General features: G+C 45.3%; 2 protein-coding genes across 2 annotated transcripts; one reads left to right on the top strand and one right to left on the bottom strand.

The window, feature by feature from the left end:
- The first annotated feature begins 758 nt into the window (after positions 1–758).
- prelid3a (PRELI domain containing 3A) lies at positions 759–5,483 on the top strand. Its single transcript, XM_056602449.1, has 6 exons — positions 759–791; positions 1,654–1,822; positions 2,642–2,731; positions 2,872–2,942; positions 3,571–3,673; positions 4,643–5,483. The coding sequence occupies exons 1-6, from the start codon at positions 760–762 to the stop codon at positions 4,646–4,648; spliced, it is 471 nt and encodes a 156-aa protein (XP_056458424.1). The 5' UTR covers position 759; the 3' UTR covers positions 4,649–5,483.
- Positions 5,484–6,571: 1,088 nt separating this feature from the next.
- Positions 6,572–14,868, bottom strand: fbxo32 (F-box protein 32). Its single transcript, XM_056602447.1, has 9 exons — positions 14,595–14,868; positions 13,848–14,023; positions 13,608–13,657; positions 13,337–13,429; positions 11,177–11,270; positions 9,913–10,097; positions 8,933–9,115; positions 8,332–8,475; positions 6,572–7,900 (listed from the first exon to the last, which is right to left on the bottom strand). The coding sequence occupies exons 1-9, from the start codon at positions 14,702–14,704 to the stop codon at positions 7,811–7,813; spliced, it is 1,125 nt and encodes a 374-aa protein (XP_056458422.1). The 5' UTR covers positions 14,705–14,868; the 3' UTR covers positions 6,572–7,810.
- Between the last annotated feature and the right edge of the window lie 2,782 nt (positions 14,869–17,650).

Genomic DNA, 17,650 nt, shown 5'->3' with positions numbered 1-17,650 from the left:
AACGATTATCACTCTACCGGAAGTCCCTCCCTTTACCCCTCTGCTATCCAACATGAATACACTATATAGTTGTAGTGTAAATATATGCAAGCGAAAGCCCCTTCCTCTCTAGGCGCTAAACCACTGTGAAAGTCCCGCCCTCTCTATCGGAGCGGAACCAACGTGAAAGTCCCCCCCCCCCCCCTCTCTATCGGCGCCATACGAAATGTGAAAGTCCCGCACTCTCTGTTAAAGTCCCTCCCTCCCTCTAGTCCCATAACGCTTCTTCGCCGGCCCCCGCTCCGTTCGTTTTGTCTTGAGAGGAGAGCGCCAGGGAGCCGAGGTACCACCTGATGTGAAACCGATGGGAGAGGATGCACGGCACATGCGCACACTGGACACATCGGACACAGCAGCCGCAACTCCGGATGCTCTACTATCTTCCCCGGCTGTCACCTCTCTCTCTGTGGGGTTATTGTGGCGATCCACACGTTACATTCCTTTATTGTTCGGGTCTCCTTTGTGGGGTGGTGGTGTAGGGGTCCTAGCCGGGGCTGTGGGTGTCGTTTGGAGCTAACTTTGTGCAGTTTAAGGGGGATCCAGGCGGAATCACATCGGCTCTCTTCTGAATAGTGGTGGTGCTGGTGGCGGAGGTCTGTTCATTCGGAGGTCTGTGGTAAGCTACGGACGTTTTCTCGGTTGTATAGCCGGTGGTGAGTCGACGTTTTGGATGGAGAAGGTTATTTCAGAGGTACACTCGACACGGCGGTGAGGTTGAAGATGAGGATTTGGAGCACGGAGCATGTTTTCAGGTGGGTCCCCATCCGAGTCACGATGACATCTTGCTCAGATTCTGCGGCGATGGGACATTTAAAGCGATATGGTCCTCATTCGTTTTGAGTTTAACATGAGTAGGCTCTTTATACGCGTGTAACCGTTAGTTTAGTTGATACGAGTTCAATAACACACATTATATTACAGTTTGATTTACACACCCAAGTCAGCAAATGTTAAAAATGGATTGTAAAATGAGATGTTATGTCATAGTTTGGTGTTTGCTCTACTAGCCACTCTCTGGTATAGGCTGCTAACACTTGCAATGTAACCGGCAACTCTGTCATCCTTATCTGATCTGAATGACCTCTATGCACCTGTTCATTGATCTGTATCTAAGCATATAATACACTCAAAGTGTAGTAGCTTTGTACATGGGACTTTTAAGTCCTATGTGGAGGCCATTTAGAGTTCACCTGGAAATAAATAGTAAAATTAGCATCTACATATTTACATTTTAGCATTTAGCAGACGCTTCTTTCCAAAGCGACTTACACTTGTCAAGTACAAGTACATTTGTCAGAAGGAACAGGAAGAGAAACAATATATCGCTGTCGGTACAGTATAATAATACAATGCATCATACATAATTATAGTATTAATACATCTATTAGTATCTAGTCGTATCTACAATTAAATAAATGTATTGTGGTTTATTCTTCATTTTATCATAATCGTACTCATTTAGTATCTGTATACATAATAATACATAGTTAATGCATGTTAAGAATGATACATTGATCGTCGGTACGATGTCATGTATTGGTACGGTGTCATACCAACGTGAACATGTCATGTTCACATGATGTGTCGTTCTTGTTTCTGGGTTCTCCTCCGCAGCTATCCATGGGAGACGGTGATCAAGGCGGCAATGAGGAAGTACCCCAACCCCATGAACCCCAGCGTGGTCGGGGTGGACGTGCTGGACCGAGGCCTGGACACGGCGGGCCGGCTCCACAGCCACCGGCTGCTCAGCACCGAGTGGGGTCTGCCCGGGATTGTGAGAGCGGTCAGTCGGTAGCATATGTGGAGGGGGGGGGGGGCAAGTGTGGTAAATGAGCTTTAGCTGGAAACACTATGAACATTGGATGACTGTCTCACGTTTGTCTATGTTTCTGTATCTGTATCTATTCATTAAACCTCAAATAAGTAGATAGAAATGTATGCAGGGGTGGTGTACAAACAGGGGTCTAGGGTGGCACATGCCCCCCCCCCCCCCCCCCCCCCCCCCCGCCCACGAAATCTGGAACGCCAATGTTCCATCCGTACTAAATCTGCCGGACCTAAACTAAACATGCCCAGCAATTTGAGTATAACGTGGTCATAGGTGCACTGATTAGCGCAGAGTTCCTAGCATAGTGTGAACTTGTAACACAGACATGTCAGATGGTATTTAAGGTGAAGTAAGCTCACCTTAAATAGCATGAGCTCCTGATGACTCTGGGAGGTCGTCACATGGAACTGCACCTTGGACCTGCTTTAGCTGCGGTGTCATCCCGGGATCTCCGTCATTATTCCATCTGTTCCTCTGACATTCCCAGAGGCCAAATTATGGCATTCAACCATAAATTGTACAGTGGTTGTTCATCCCAACAGAACTGCAGTGTTGGGAGCTGTTTCTTTTTTGGGTGGATTGTCTTGCACTATCTCTATATCGTTATATCTATATCTAATTTTTAAGGGCATTTTTCCATCACGGTCCAAATTTCATTCACACAACTCCAACAAACATCCCGTTCTTCAATTCTGAATACCATCCAAATTATTGTGTATGCCGTAGATTGGTCCAGAAGAGGTCAGTGACCGTTTTCTTTCCTGGTTCCTGTAGATCTTGGGGAACACTCAGACAAGGACCTACATACAGGAGCACTCAATAGTGGACGCCGATGAGAAGAAGATGGAGCTGTGCTCTACTAATGTGGGTAAACACACATCTGAGTATTGTTTGTTAAGTAAGTGTTTGTTTACAGAGTGGAACACCCTTGAGTCGAGATGAGTACACTGGCTTGGTAGTTTGACCAATCAAAAGGCATGAATTGTGTCTTCACCAACTTTCAGATCACTTTGACCAACCTGGTGTCAGTGGACGAGAGGCTGGTCTACCGACCGCACCCGGATAACCCTGAAGTGTAAGTGCACACACATCTTCACTTCCTGTTCTCGTATAAATGGCCTCTTTGTTCATATGTTCATCCGAACCCGTGTGGCAAAGGTCCAGAGTGTAGGAATTAGTAGCAGAAAGCGGAGAGGAAATAACATTAATTAAAAAACTCTTTTTATCCTATCGGTTATAAATATGGATAATTCATCTCAATAGCGGTCGGTACTACAAGCAAATGTTTACTTGCACTGTGGTACCTGAATAGGTTGCTTTTATTAACACGAAAGTGTGCAGTTGTATCACAACTGTTTACTTTAAGACAGCAACTTTCTCGGAGAGAGTGATATCCTACTTTTATCAAACAGCGAAACTACCTAAAACATGTACATGTATATTTCCAAAAGATGGATGAATTGAAAAATGCAAAACTACTTATCACAATCCCCTTTATATGCAAACTGTCATTTGCTACACTATTGTGATGTATTCAAAAGTTAAACTCCATTATAATCTAATCCTTTTATCACATAGAAACACAATAATTTTTATTTTCATAGGATTATACACAAATTAAACAGTGCCCCGTAAAGCCTTGCCCTGTGTGTGTGAAACCGACGGTTGTTGGTGATTGTGTTTATTGTATCCCCTCCATGCAGAACCATCTTGACCCAAGAGGCCATCATCACAGTGAAGGGCGTCAGTCTGAGCAGCTACCTGGAGGGAATGATGGCCAGGAGAATGTCCGCCAACGCAAGGAAGGTAATAGGAAAACACAAACACAGACACATCTACACACACACAAACAAGCACACACAGAAACACACACACACACACACACGCACAGAAACACACACAAGCAAGTACACACAAGTACATAAGCGGTGTGTTCTGTACATGCTACATTTTCACTTTTATTTTATTTTAACTTTAAAACTATGCTGGCTGAAATACATGGCAAAATCTAGAAAATCATTCCCAGCATGCATCAGTCATCTCTAAGCATGAGACCTCTGTAGAGACTTTTAACTGACATATTTGTTTATTTTATTCACAAGCTTTCTGTCCCTGACTCACACTAGTACATTTCCTAGGGATTTTCATTGAGCATGTACCTTACTTACCTACTTACTTACTTACTTACTTACTTACTTACCTTAATAAACTCTCTACTAGAATATAATTTCCTACTTTATGGCATGGGCTTTGACTGCTGTACTCTATCTGCCTCCTCTTGTGTGACCGCTAGGGCTGGGATGCTATTGAGTGGATCATTCAGAACTCAGAGCGAGAGAACATACCGCTGTGTGACGTAGGCTAACTCTGTAGGTAACCTCTCCCTCCGCTGCTCCTCGCACGCGTCCACGTTTTTAGTTGTCAATTGCAACTAGCTTATTTTTACAAATCGAAAGTAGGTGTGTTTGTGTGTGTATGTGTGCGTGTGGTGCATGTGTGTGCGTGGGTGTGTGTATGTGTGTGTGTGTGTGTGTGTGTGTGTGTGTGTGTGTGTGTGTGTTTGTGCGTGTGTGTGTGTGTGTGCGTGTGTGTGAGTGGGTGCGAGTGTGTGTGTGTGTGTGGGATTCTGTGTGTGCATGTGTGTGTCTGTGTGTGTGTGCGTGCGTGCGTGCTTGCGTGCGTGTGGGTTAGTGTGTGTGCATGCGTGCATGTGTGTGGGTGTGTGTGTGTGTGTGTGGGGGATTCTGCCAAAATGTGTTTTCTTTTTGTACGCAGGACTGAGACGTCCCTCTTCGACTTCATCCAGTGGCCTCTACTCAGACAGACAGTGGGGGACATCTGCCTGTCACTGTCCTTCTGCAACTCGGTTCATGTGCATTTTCTGGGACGGAGGAGTGTGTGTCGGTGTAGATCTGTCCATCCACACACTCTTCTCTCTCCTACCTCCTTTGTGACTTCACTCGGGCTACATAGAGCTAATCTACATAGATCTGCAACGCAACCTCAACTACCCATATTCGATTGTCTCTTGTCATAAGGAGTTTGGACTGGTCACAGCCTAACTAAGGCATGGCAGATTCCCCATCGATAATTTCATGTTGTTTTTTTATCATTCCTGCGTATTAGACACTCAATGAGCTAATAACGCCAGCTTGAAGATTATGCAGAATGCCATTCACCATTACTTTTTACCATTTGTCAATCGGTTGGTTTCATGTATTCGCCAGAGAGAACGCCATCAACAGTGAAAAGGGAACCTGAGAAATGTCTTAATTTTTTTGCTGCATATCAGAATCGCCACGGCCACAAGCCTCAGTGGATGCATGCGTGGGAGAGAATATGAGGAGGAGGCGCCTCTGCCATTTTTACATATCATCTCATTTTGAATTGATCACAATGTTCTGTAACGATGCATCACACAAGAGACTTCCCAAATTGGGACGGTGAACAGATGCCGGTGCTGATAATGTACAGTACATTTCAGAGATCTCACACATAATGTATTTAGATGCATGATAATAAATAGAGATAATTATTCAATTGTAACACATGTTATGTTACTTCTTGTTTCTCCGCCATTGATGCAGCAGTTAGACTCGGGGGGTGAGTTTGTATAATGCTAAATCCTCTGATAGATACATTGACAATACTGGAAAGATTAGGGAACGATGCCAATGTGTTGCCTTTCTTATCTAAACTAAAAAGGGATTATTGCCTTTGGGAGCATTGAGATTGAACATATTTTTAATTGAAAGCCTGTGTCTTGTAACTCCCCTATTGTTAATCATGATTCTGCCAGCCTAAATGCTTCCACATTAATTACGTTTTCAATTAAGTGTGGTGTTTGTGTGAGTGTTGTTTGAGGGGGGGGACCAAAAATGGCAAGGGTTAATAGTAATACACACAACAATGAGTTCAATTTAATAAGATACATCTTTTTTAAGAACTACACAACTTAGTCATTCTCGTATGTAAATTACATCAGTCGATCTTCGTTCCTATCCTCACCTATGGTCATGAGGGTTGGGTGATGACCGAAAGGACGAGATTGCGGGTACAAGCAGCCGAGATGAGTTTTCTCAGAAGGGTGGCTGGCGGCGTCTCCCTTAGGGATAGGGTGAGAAGCTCAGCCATCCGTGAGGAACTCGGATTAGAGCCGCTGCTCCTTTACTTAGAAAGGAGTCAGCTGAGGTGGTTCGGGCATCTGGCAAGGATGCCCACTGGGCACCTCCCTTGGGAGGTGTTTCAGGCACGTCCAGCGGGGAGGAGACCTCGGGGAAGACCCAGGACTAGGCGGAGAGATTATATCTCAACACTGGCCTGGGAACGCCTCGGGATCCCCCCGTCAGAGCTGGTCAATGTGGCCCGGGAAAGGGAAATCTGGGGCCCCCTGCTTGAGCTGCTCCCCCCGCGACCCGACCCCGGATAAGCGGATGACGATGAGATGAGAATTAATTTAACTTAAATACCCCGACTTCAATAAACAAGTGTTAACACGTTTACAATGATAAGTAATCGCTAATCAGTGTATCATCACCATCAGCCGAAACATATCTTAATATCTATCTCACTCTTCCTTCTCTCACCTTAATAGCCAGGCATCTTGTAGTTCATCTTTTGTCCAGCAGAAAGCACACGTTTGCTAAAAACTAACGGCAGCCCTGTTAAGGATGCCTATTCAGCCGTACACATTTTGGTGTGTTCAAATGCATGGGTCTTTATTTATTTATCTGAACGTAAATATTGGGATGGTGTAATGTCTAAAACGAAGTTGTATAAATATGATAAAATAGTACATTTTGTGTTTTGTTGCCAGACATAGTGCTATTCAGTCATTATTGTTCCAACGATCCACCCTTTAGCATATTATCTAAAACGATACAAAATAGTATTGTATATTTTATCATTTATTGACTTCAACAGACAATGAAACATCAAATGCATTGCACAGCAGATCTCTTCACGGCTTTAACAGTGTCGGATCAAAGTAGCCAACCTGGCTAACAAAAATTGCACTAAACTTTGCAATAAGTATTTGTGAACTTTGTACTCAAATAAGTATGCAAATCACTTTCTAGAAGCCAAAATTACACCACATAATTTGGGTTGAACAAAAGGGTTCAATCGTAGAAGATTTTTCAAAGTCAATTAAGTGTATTTATAAACAAATTATCTAAATAAAAAACAAGGTTCAACTGATTTTAGATTGAAAAGACTTGTTCAAAGTCAGTGAACTCAAAAGGGAATCAGATCCTCAAAACATGGAACTAAGAGTACGCATCAGAGCCAAAGACACTCCATGTCTGTGCTTACATCTGGTATAAACATCGGTTAAAATTCTCTTTGAGAAGAATCACACGCTAGCCGCGAAATAACACATAACGAACACAAAACAAACGTCATTATCCATAGTATTCATGTATAAAAGTGAAAAAGAAAGAAAGTAGGAAATCACAACGATTGTCGACGTACCAAAGTGTCACAGCATTCAATCCAATTACAAATTCCCAGTTCCCTTTCTGTAACATTCACCACTTGTATAAATAGCAGAATATGTTTCCTCCGTATCGTGTACAACACATTGCAGATTTTTTTGAGAGGAACCTCTCAAACAGGTCCAATGCCACCAGTTGACTTTTCAACACACTTCATCTCAGAAAAGCAGAAAGTGCTCAAATCTCGAATTAAACTGTGCTTCTCAATCAATAGTCTGCAGCATCTCCGACACTTCGCCTCCCTTCTGTCGGTCACATCCGTTTGCGTTCCAACGGTAATCTCCCCTGCAAGTCCTTTACGACAGGAAACACAAGCATGCACCCTGCCTCCTGATCCAGCCTACCCAACGTCTACACACCTGGAAGGTTATATTGCACTGTTAAAAAAGAAAAAGGTAAATAAAAGACTTTCTATGTACATTATGTACAGGGTAGCCTGTAGGGGGCCTCAGAAGTTGAAGAGGTCGATGAAGTCCTGGGGCGAGAGGGAAGAGGTGCAGCCCTCTGGGTTGTTTGCGGTGCATGGGTGCTTCGTGTCCTGGAAGGGGAGAGGAGGAGAGGCCGGGGTGAACCGCTGGTTAACGTCGTTCAACCAACGAAACCTCAGCAAGAAATAGAATCTTTTATTTTCGTCCAGATGAATGAAGGAAACAACAGCAAGAAAATTAATCTTTTATTTTCGTTTTGTTTGAACCTGTTTAGGAGCGTTATATTGGGGGGCTAAAAGTTTTTTTTTTTGGTGGTTTTCGAGCCCTGATCCCGACACTTTCCATTTTTTTATATTTTTTAGACTGGAACCTAGATTGTGACCGGGTTTGGTACAACGTCTCCCCGGCAACAAAGAAGTCCCTGAACATAATTTGCCTATGCAAAATGGAGGACTGCAAGTCATGCTTGTCCCATGTCGGGCTACTTTGCGTCAGACCGATTGACGGCTGCTGGTGGGTGTGTGTCTGTGTGTGTCCGTACCTTCCAGAAGAGGATGTGGCAGTGTGTGCAGAAGTGGAGCGTCTCGCAGTACTCCTCCAGACGAGGGTAGCAGCGGATCAGCTTGAAGTACATCTTCTGCCACTCCAACTGGCCCTTCTCCGTCACGATGAGGCGCTTGCGGATCTACAGACCCGAAGAAAACAAGGACAAATGTTGACTTTGACAACAACACAGGATCGACATGATGAATGCACAAAAGAGGAAATGCCTAATTCTGAAAACGAAATGAATGTTGATTGATGTGTGTGTGTGTGTGTGTGTGTGTGTGACGGTTGATGACGGTTTGTTAATCGGTGTAAACATTTGACTCCAATTCACAGATCGCCAACATGCAATTAAAAACATCACTTAATCAATTACCTAGGAGTGAGTGAGTGAGTGAGTGAGTGAGTGAGTGAGTGAGTGAGTGAGTGAGTGAGTGAGTGAGTGAGTGAGTGAGTGAGTGAGTGAGTGAGTGAGTGAGTGAGTGAGTGAGTGAGTGAGTGAGTGAGTGAGTGAGTGAGTGAGTGAGTGAGTGAGTGAGTGAGTGAGTGAGTGAGTGAGTGAGTGAGTGAGTGAGTGAGTGAGTGAGTGAGTGTACCTGTCTGTCGGTGAAGTGGTGATGGCAGAGCCCCTTCCAGAGCAGCCGGTCCTCCGATAGGACCCCCAGGTCGGGGGTCACCTGGCCCAGGCTGACCAGGTCCCGGCCATCGGACAGGCGCTGCATGATGTTGAGCTGGACGCTGGTGGGCAGGTCGCTGAGGTTCAGGCCTTCAGTCGTCGGCTGGAGAAGAGGAGGGATGGAGAGGGTTAAGGGTTAAAGGGTCCATCACGTTGAGAACTTCACAATCGTGATTCATGACTACTTTTCTCATACAGTAGGATACAATATTTATAGTAAAACAAACAAAAAACCGAAACTGTGGTTCTTTGAGTGTTTTGAGTGAATAATATCAATGCATTTCCTTTTTTTTTTTTTCACCCAGAGGAAGTGAACAAATACTAATTTGAATTCGGACAGCTTCTGAACTGGATGAGTCTATTCAGGCTATTGTTATTTGCATCTATAAAGTTGCTCTTCCAAAAGTAAAAAATACCTGCCAAACCGTTAACACAAAGTATTTCCCAGACAATATCTGAATAAATTATCCATGGGGGATGTTGACATTGCATGGGGGATGTTGATGTGACATTGTGGTTACTATGACGACACGACGAGGCCCTTTGACATAGTCCTACCCTGTTGATCTGGATGTTGTGGCATTGTGGTTACTATGACGACACAACGAGGCCCTTTGACATAGTCCTAACCCTGTTGATCTGGATGTTGTGGCATTGTGGTTGCTATGACGACACGACGAGGGCCCTATAACGTAGTCCTACCCTGTTGATCTGGATGCAGTGACATTGTGGTTACTATGACGATATGACAAGGCCACATAGTCCTACCCTGTTGATCTGGATGCAGTGACATTGTGGTTACTATGATGATATGACGAGGCCACATAGTCCTACCCTGTCGATCTGGATGCAGTGACATTGTGGTTACTACGACGATATGACGAGGCCACATAGTCCTACCCTGTTGATCTGGATGTTGTCCAGCTGCTGGTGCCACTGCGTGATGCTGTCCATGCGGTGCACCCAGGTGCTGATGTTCCCCACCAGCACCGACTTGCCCATGTCCTGCACCAGGCCGCACAGCGACCGGTACAGGGTCTGCAGCAGCTCCTTGATGGGCCGCACGTTCTGCTGGTCCAACAGCACTGTGGGGGACCGGGAGGGAAGGAGAACAGTGAGGTAGGGGAAGCCAAACCGCGCCGAGATCTGAGGGAACCGCGAACAGGGGGAACCCAAACCACGCGGGAGCTGAGATCGAGGGGGAAATGTGACGATAACTGGTTTTAAATATGCGAGAACTGCTGCATTGACGTGTTGAAGGTTAATTAAATAATCGTCTCCAGCGTTGTTGGTTAAAATAAATATTGTGGTCTGTTTTATCAACTCTGATTCCTCGGGGAGGAATCGTACATAAATGCAGAAAAGTATGATTATTATTGCGGATGTTGAAGACCATAATATTTTCGAGGAATCGCATACGCACCAAAACTCTGATATATGAAAATATACAAGTTTGACCGCTCCCCTTAACATCCGTTACCACCAACTTCCACTTGTGTCAATGCAACAAGTATCGACAAACCTGTATTTAAATCCTATCATTTAAATACAGGTTTTGGTTCCGTTTTTCCCATAACCAACGTCACGCATAATCCATGGAAAGAACAAACAGTTATGAATTGCTTAAAAACATGTTATTGAAACAAGATTCTCAGAGTCTCCAGGGATTCAAACACAAACACACACTCCATAATATTATTAGAACCACACGTCGTGGTTCCGAATATTTGGACACAGGCTTTCAGGAAGCTACCTAAACAACCTGAATCACTGTTTAGCACCAGCACACGGTGTGTTTACACTCAGAGTACTCGATGGGCTCTGGAGTATGTCTGTTCTGTTACTACTGCGCAAATAAATACTAATGAGTCCCCCTTTGGATGGGGTCAGGGTTTCTTATGTTGAATGTTCCAGCCTTGGGTTTCAGCTGTCTAGTATGTTGTTTGTGTGTGTATGTATGTATTTGGAGGTTATCAAACTTATTTGCCATGTAGCCATCCTGTTGTATTGTATTGTCACTTAGTAGTTATTAAGTAATGGAGATTCACTAACAGGGGGAGTTAGGGGTATTGGGCTAATCAGAGTATGTGAAAAAGAGAATAAAAAACAGAAAAAAAACATGAATACCTCAGAGAAGGTCAAGCCCACATTTTCTAAACCTCACCTTTCTGGACCACTCTCTCCAGGATGTTCATGTAGTTTTTCTGGGCCACGCCACTGAGCGAGGGGAGCTTGGACTTAGCAATGAGCTCCAGGAGCTAGAGAGGGACACAGACAGAGAGAGAGAGAGACGGTCAATAAGGTGTACAGGTGGACCAGTTGTTTGTCCTTCCAGGCCGAGCACAGCTATGGTGAAGCCCTCCCTGCAGCCTTGGATGAGCAACCGACGATTTAGCCTGAAGGTAATAAACATCCACCCACTCAATAACAGTACATACACACACACGCACACACACATAACACACACACGCACACACACATACCACACAGGCACAACTCTTCACCCCCGTCACATCCAGTAACACGAAGGTCGCCCCCCCGCCTTTACACAACACCAGTTGGACCTCAGCCAGGCTGTGCTCCTTTGTGGGACGTCCTGAACCTGATCTTTGTAAACCAAGCCAGGACAAGAACACTGAGAACCAGGGTATCGAGGCCAGCCCGGAGAGAAAGAGCGAGAGAGCGAGAGAGTGAGAGAGCGAGAGAGCGAGAGCGAGAGAGACTGGTCCCGGTCCAGCTCTAGTGTTACTAATACACCCACCCCCCCACCCCCCAACCCAACCTGTAGCTGTCCTTTGATACGGTGATAAGTGAGTAAGACGGTGATAAGTGAGTTTCTGCATGGAAAGCGTAACTGAAATAAAAGGCCTGAAAATTAAAAAAAAAAAAAATCCGCTCCCAGCAGTAATTCGGTCGAATGTGTTTGTATTGTGGGACGTTGCGATTTGTCCAGAAGAAATGCCAGCATCTGGAAGAATTGCCCTTGGGTGGATTTAGGGGGTTTTGGTTGGATTGAGTGGTCAACCATGTTCGGAGAAAAAGAGAGAGGAATGTCTTTTTTGACTCTTTTGTAATACTGATTCAGATTTAATGGTTTACTGGTTGGGGGGGGGGGGAATAAAGTAAGGACGCCATGATGAAGCATAACCTCACTGCGAAAGAAAAGATGAGAGGGATAAAGCGTCCCCCGGCTGGGGCCTCTACTTCAGAAAGAGGTAGAGAGACACAGAGACGGAGCCAGAGAGAGTGATAAGCAACACAGGGAACTATGGGACCGCATGAAAGAGTAAGGAGCGAGCAGGGAAAATAAACAACAGGGGCAGGAGGTGAGGGGGGGGATTCCCAAGTCATCTGATTCCCAGGTCTGGTTTCCACCCCCCCATCCCTCTCCTCCCCACCGGCAAGATCATCATAATATGCACACACACACACACACACACACACACACACACACACACACACACACACACACACACACACACACACACACACACACACACACACACACACACACACACACACACACACACACACACACACGGAAGTTCCATTTACCTCCCTTCAACAGCTGCTGGTACTTAAGACTACACCCCCCCCATTGAAAAAAGCCCCACAACAAGGTAGCGCACCCAACTACAAACCCCCTCCCAAAGCGCAGTGACCTTTTCCTGCCAGATTAAACCACGTCTCTCTCCCTCCCTCCCTCCCCCCCTCTCTCTCCCCCCCTCTCACTCTCACCCTCTCTCTCTCTCTCTCTCTCTCTCTCTCTCTCTCATGTCTGGACTTGTTCCTGCTTTTCCCCTTCCCCCTCCCAGCTCACATGGGAAAAACATGTGGGTATGGCTGGCATCACACATGCAAACACACACACACACACACACACACACACACACACACACACACACACACACTCAGGCAAGCACACGCACACATCAGTCAACCTGTTCCTCCACGGGACACTTCCCATATCTCCCTCTCTGCAGCGGCTCTCAGAGAGGAGCCGAGGACGGGCTGGCGTCTGCTGGAGAGCCGAGATAAGAGGACGCATGACCGTGGGCCCCCCACCCTCAACACACACACACAGAACCTCGGCCCGGGGGCACATTGTCGCTGAATCCCTGCCCTTTAAACAGGTCCACAGAGGCGTTGCTTAAAACACCCAAAACATACAGACACATTGTGTAGAGACCAGAGAGACAGACATAGATGGATAAAGAACGAAAGAACGAAAGAAAGAAAGAAACAAACAAACAAAGATACGAACGAAAGAAAGAGAGCGAGAGAGGGCGAGAGAGAGACACTTAAAGACAGGAGGAGAACTCACTCTGACGATGTAATTAAATCTCCGGGTGTCCTTGATGGCGCTGCAGAAGTCCAAGCGGTTGAAGGCTTCGCCGAGCGTGCAGTAACCATGACGCTGGAAAGAGAGAGTGAGACATAGATAAATAGAGAGAGACAGACAAAGAGAGAGAGACAATACCCCAGGGTGTTAGGTTTCAAAAATATAGTTTTACATTCAGGAACAAAGGTTGGATGTAGGCAATGTGTCAATAATACATGAGAATAGATGGAGTGTATAGGACGATTAACTTTACCTCTTTTGTGCTGCCTTTATGAACATAAATCCATTTTTCCATGTGGAAGTCTGAAAATAAATAACATAAAAGTGCGGCATTGAATAAGCGGAGGTCATATGATGTTGACATGGCATGCATGTACTACAAAATAGATTTCAGAATAAATACAGAAATCTATGGTTGATGGCCGCATAATTTATGATGGGGGGGGGGGGGGGGGGGGGGGGAGGTGGAGCTGGAGGGGGGAGGTCAACTCACATGGGACCTTGCTGTTGTTATTCATGAGGTCCTTCTTTCTCTTCTTGGCGGCCATGTCATAACCGAGGGAGAGCAGAAGGTTATCCTGGTTGAAGGACTCTTGTACCACCTTCTGGTTGTAGCGCTCGTTTTTGCCCTCGCCCTCATACTCGTTCTCCTTGTTGTTGTCGCAGTAGCTGCAATACGACGACATAACCACTTTGATTACTAACTATTATTTTAAGTACCAGTCAAATGTCAGCCCGATAATTGTTATACACACACACACACACACACACACACACACACACACACACACACACACACACACACACACACACACACACACACACACACACACACACACACACACACACACACACACACACACACACCTAGCATAAGCCTGTCTCTCATGTACCACCGTGAGGTTAGGTGAGAGTGACAGTGTAAAGTTAAGGCCAGTGCCTGTCATGGGGACGTCAGGATGTGTGCTTGACCTGATCAAATTCGATCGGAAACATTAATCCAGCCACTAGTAGGGCAGGTTAGTGAGACTATATATAGCGCAGTGATTACCAGGGAGCAGTGCATTGTCTGACAACAACAAATACGCAGTAAAGAAAGACGCAGTAAACAAAGTGTGTCTTTTTTTAGAGGTGGGGGGGGGGGTTACAATGATGGCTGCAGGATGTGTTGGGGTATTTCAAAAGTAATGAGATGTTGATGCTCTGTCTAATTGACGCAGTTTTACACCACAAGACAAACCTTTCAGCTGAGATGTCCATGTTGTTGTCCGATGTCGTCTTTTTCCATCCGTCTTCAGTTTTCACCCAACTCTGACCCGGAGACCTCCAATCCTTTCCGAGAAAAGGCATTTTGAGTTTTGCTTTGCTGGTTGATTAAGAATAAAAAAAAATCCAAAAACTGATCAAAGTAGATGATGCAGGTTCGTTCGTTTTGAAAAGCTGAGCCTTATTTCCTCGTTCTTATGTACTCATGCTTTGTATGTGTTTGTCTGCCGTGTTGTCAGTGCGCAGCTGTTCTTATAGCCTCCGACTAGAACCCGGAACCATTCGGGCTCCGCCCCCTCTGGAAACTTTCCTGCAACACGTGGCTTTGTTTATCAGCAGGGGCGTTGCGCAACCTCTGGGGGACGCTGAGTTTTGACTGTTCAGGCGTTATGCCTCCGTGTCACGCCTGGACGATTGGCAAAACTTATGCCGATGTATGAAAAAAGTGGCAAAGAGCCTGGCATGCGTAGAATAAGTTATGTTTGTATAAGAATGGACGAGTAACGTATACATTATGCACAGTATACAATCGTTATGCATACGGTATGTAGGCTAAGCCTACGACCCAAATTTAAAGAAAAAAATGCATTTTATTATTCCAGCGTATGCCAGCGTTTCTCTATTTTATGTTTTCCAAATCGTCAAGGTATGATTGGGGCATTAGGGCTTTTCATTGCGATATTAAACAGTGTGCCCAACCTACCACGTGGGCCTACACGTTTAGTCCCCTTGATTCACTCGTTATTCACTCACAGGGTTTTTATAAATAAACGAATTGATCTTGCCACGTTACCATAGGAGATGATTGCATTTTCTGTTCAAAAAGGACTGCTGATTAGATTGAGTTTTTGTAGCCCTTGGACCTGGTCCGGTGTTATTCTATCCAAATTGTTTAGTAGGTACACGTTGGATCATCATTAGATAGGTCTGCCTGATATTGCGCTTCCGTCAGACAACATTGTGTGATGGAAACCGTTTCAATTTAAATGAAGAACATGCACATGATTCCTTATGTTGATAATGATGATTTCTGAGTTAATATACTCAAAACTTCCAAAGGACTATATTTGCTCATCAGAGATTATTCAAGGATCGACTAGGGGGGATCCCAAGTCATCTGATTCCCAGGTCTTGTTTCAAAAACAATCTCTTTCCCCACTACCATAAACCCCCTAGCCAAACTCGTATGTGTGTATGTGTGTGTTTGTGTGTTTGTTTCTGTGTGTGTGTGTGTGTGTGTGTGTGTGTGTGTGTGTGTGTGTGTGTGTGTGTGTGTGTGTGTGTGTGTGTGTTTGTGTGTGTGTGTGTGTGTGTGTGTGTGTGTGTGTGTGTGTGTGTGTGTGTGTGTGTGTGTGTGTGTGTGTGTGTGTGTGTGCGTGCGTTTGTTTGTTTTGTGTGCTCTTTAGCCACTTCCCTGCGTCTTATATTAATCAAAGCAGTAACTTGTGTGTGTTATTAAATTATGTCAGACTGCAATCTCATCTGTATCCCGTAAATTGTGTGAGTGTGTGTGAGCGCGGCGTTTTACTGTCTATTTCAAGAGTAGGCCAAACTAAACGAGGTCTGGGAAAGTCCCAGAATGACCCGGGTCAGTCGGTGACTGATTGGTGAGTGTGGGGTGAGATGACATCACTCCCTAAATAATTAAGAGTAATCCAATCATTCCTGAATCCAGTGGCATCAGAGGTGGAATGTTTGATCCATTGCGGACCAGGTTCACAGATCAAACGTTAGGGCAATCAAGGAAGATCAACTTTATTGATTCCTGAGGGGCCACCTTACAGAAAGTAGAGCCACATTATTGAATCATTTAATCACTCGTATGTTGGCATCATCATGTTAGTCTGTCAATATGTTTTTGATACTTGATCATGTCTACTAAGTGTCCTCCATTTGTATGCATTTCTTCATTCTATATCAATTATTTAGATTCATTAATAAATCCATCAAACACATCATCCTGAAGTGATATTTGGTAACACAGCACAACTCATATTACCAAATCATTTTGTAGTAGAATTAATTACCCTGGGTGATATTCAATATGCTTTCGAAGAAGAAGGGAGGAAGGGAGGGAGGGAGGGAGAGGGGTGAAGGGTTGATGGGGATTATGTTATGTTATTGTATTCAAATTCAATTAAATGTTATGGAATTAATTTTTTTAATGAATTTCCCCTTTCTATTATATGCTTGGTGCATGAAATCACACACGCTGGCAGCTCTGACAGAAGGGTTACCGAGAAATGTAGATGTTTGTTTCTGATGCTAAGTACCGTAACTCACAGGCATTTATATCTTCTGGACGAGACTGAATGATAAACAGCAACTGCTGTCTGCCTCCCCCCCCCCCCCCCCCCCCTCCCACTCTCTCTCTCTTTCTCTCTCTCTCCTCTCTCTCTCTCTCTCTCTCTCTCTCTCTTTCTCTCTCTCTCTCTCTCTCTCTCTCTCTCTCTCTCTCTCTCTCTCTCTCTCTCTCTCTCTCGGGTTTGTTGTGAGAGATGGACAACATATGTAGCAAGACCTACATTACACCCCTCTTCAAAATCACATTCATAGGCGCTCAACAACACTCACACACCTGTTGCTGTGCTTCTCCTGGAAGAGTTTCATCACTCAGATTCTGCGTTGTGAAATCCTGTTTAGCCTGGTTGTACTCTCCCTCTTCCCCATCCCTCTTTCACTCTCTCCGTCTCTCTCCCTCTCTCTCTCTCTCTCTCTCTCTCTCTCTCTCTCTCTCTCCCCCCTCCCCCTCTCGCTCTTCATCCACAGTAACCACACGGGCCACATGGCTTCACGTGGTCCCGACAAGCAACTTGCCCTCCCCTCCTTCCCCCCTTGTTTTTTTCCTCCCCAAAATAATCCCCAGGTTCACCTATCGCCTGGGTTAACCTCCCTGACCCCCCCCCCCCCCCCCCCCCCTCCACCCACCAACCCAGCCCCTGGACTCCGTGTGCTGGCCACCGGCATCTGACCCTGGGTGGGTCCGCATGGTGGGCTTTGAAAGCAGCACGTGGTGTCCCCTGCCTGCAG

This window comes from Gadus chalcogrammus, chromosome 11, assembly GCF_026213295.1.
Source record: "Gadus chalcogrammus isolate NIFS_2021 chromosome 11, NIFS_Gcha_1.0, whole genome shotgun sequence".
NCBI lineage: Eukaryota > Metazoa > Chordata > Actinopteri > Gadiformes > Gadidae > Gadus > Gadus chalcogrammus.
This window is presented reverse-complemented; position numbering and strand designations above follow the sequence as displayed.

What these genes read in the sequence shown, in the direction of transcription:
- prelid3a (XM_056602449.1), top strand. Translation starts at nt 760, where the DNA reads ATGAGGATTTGGAGCACGGAGCATGTTTTCAG. An exon ending in AGCACGGAGCATGTTTTCAG is followed by an intron (nt 792 to 1,653) that starts GTGGGTCCCCAT and finishes TCTCCTCCGCAG; the next exon opens with CTATCCATGGGAGACGGTGA. An exon ending in TGCCCGGGATTGTGAGAGCG is followed by an intron (nt 1,823 to 2,641) that starts GTCAGTCGGTAG and finishes TGGTTCCTGTAG; the next exon opens with ATCTTGGGGAACACTCAGAC.
- fbxo32 (XM_056602447.1), bottom strand. Translation starts at nt 14,704, where the DNA reads ATGCCTTTTCTCGGAAAGGATTGGAGGTCTCCGGGTCAGAGTTGGGTG. An exon ending in ATGGACATCTCAGCTGAAAG is followed by an intron (nt 14,024 to 14,594) that starts GTTTGTCTTGTG and finishes GTCGTATTGCAG; the next exon opens with CTACTGCGACAACAACAAGG. An exon ending in GCCACATCCTCTTCTGGAAG is followed by an intron (nt 7,901 to 8,331) that starts GTACGGACACAC and finishes CTCCCCTTCCAG; the next exon opens with GACACGAAGCACCCATGCAC.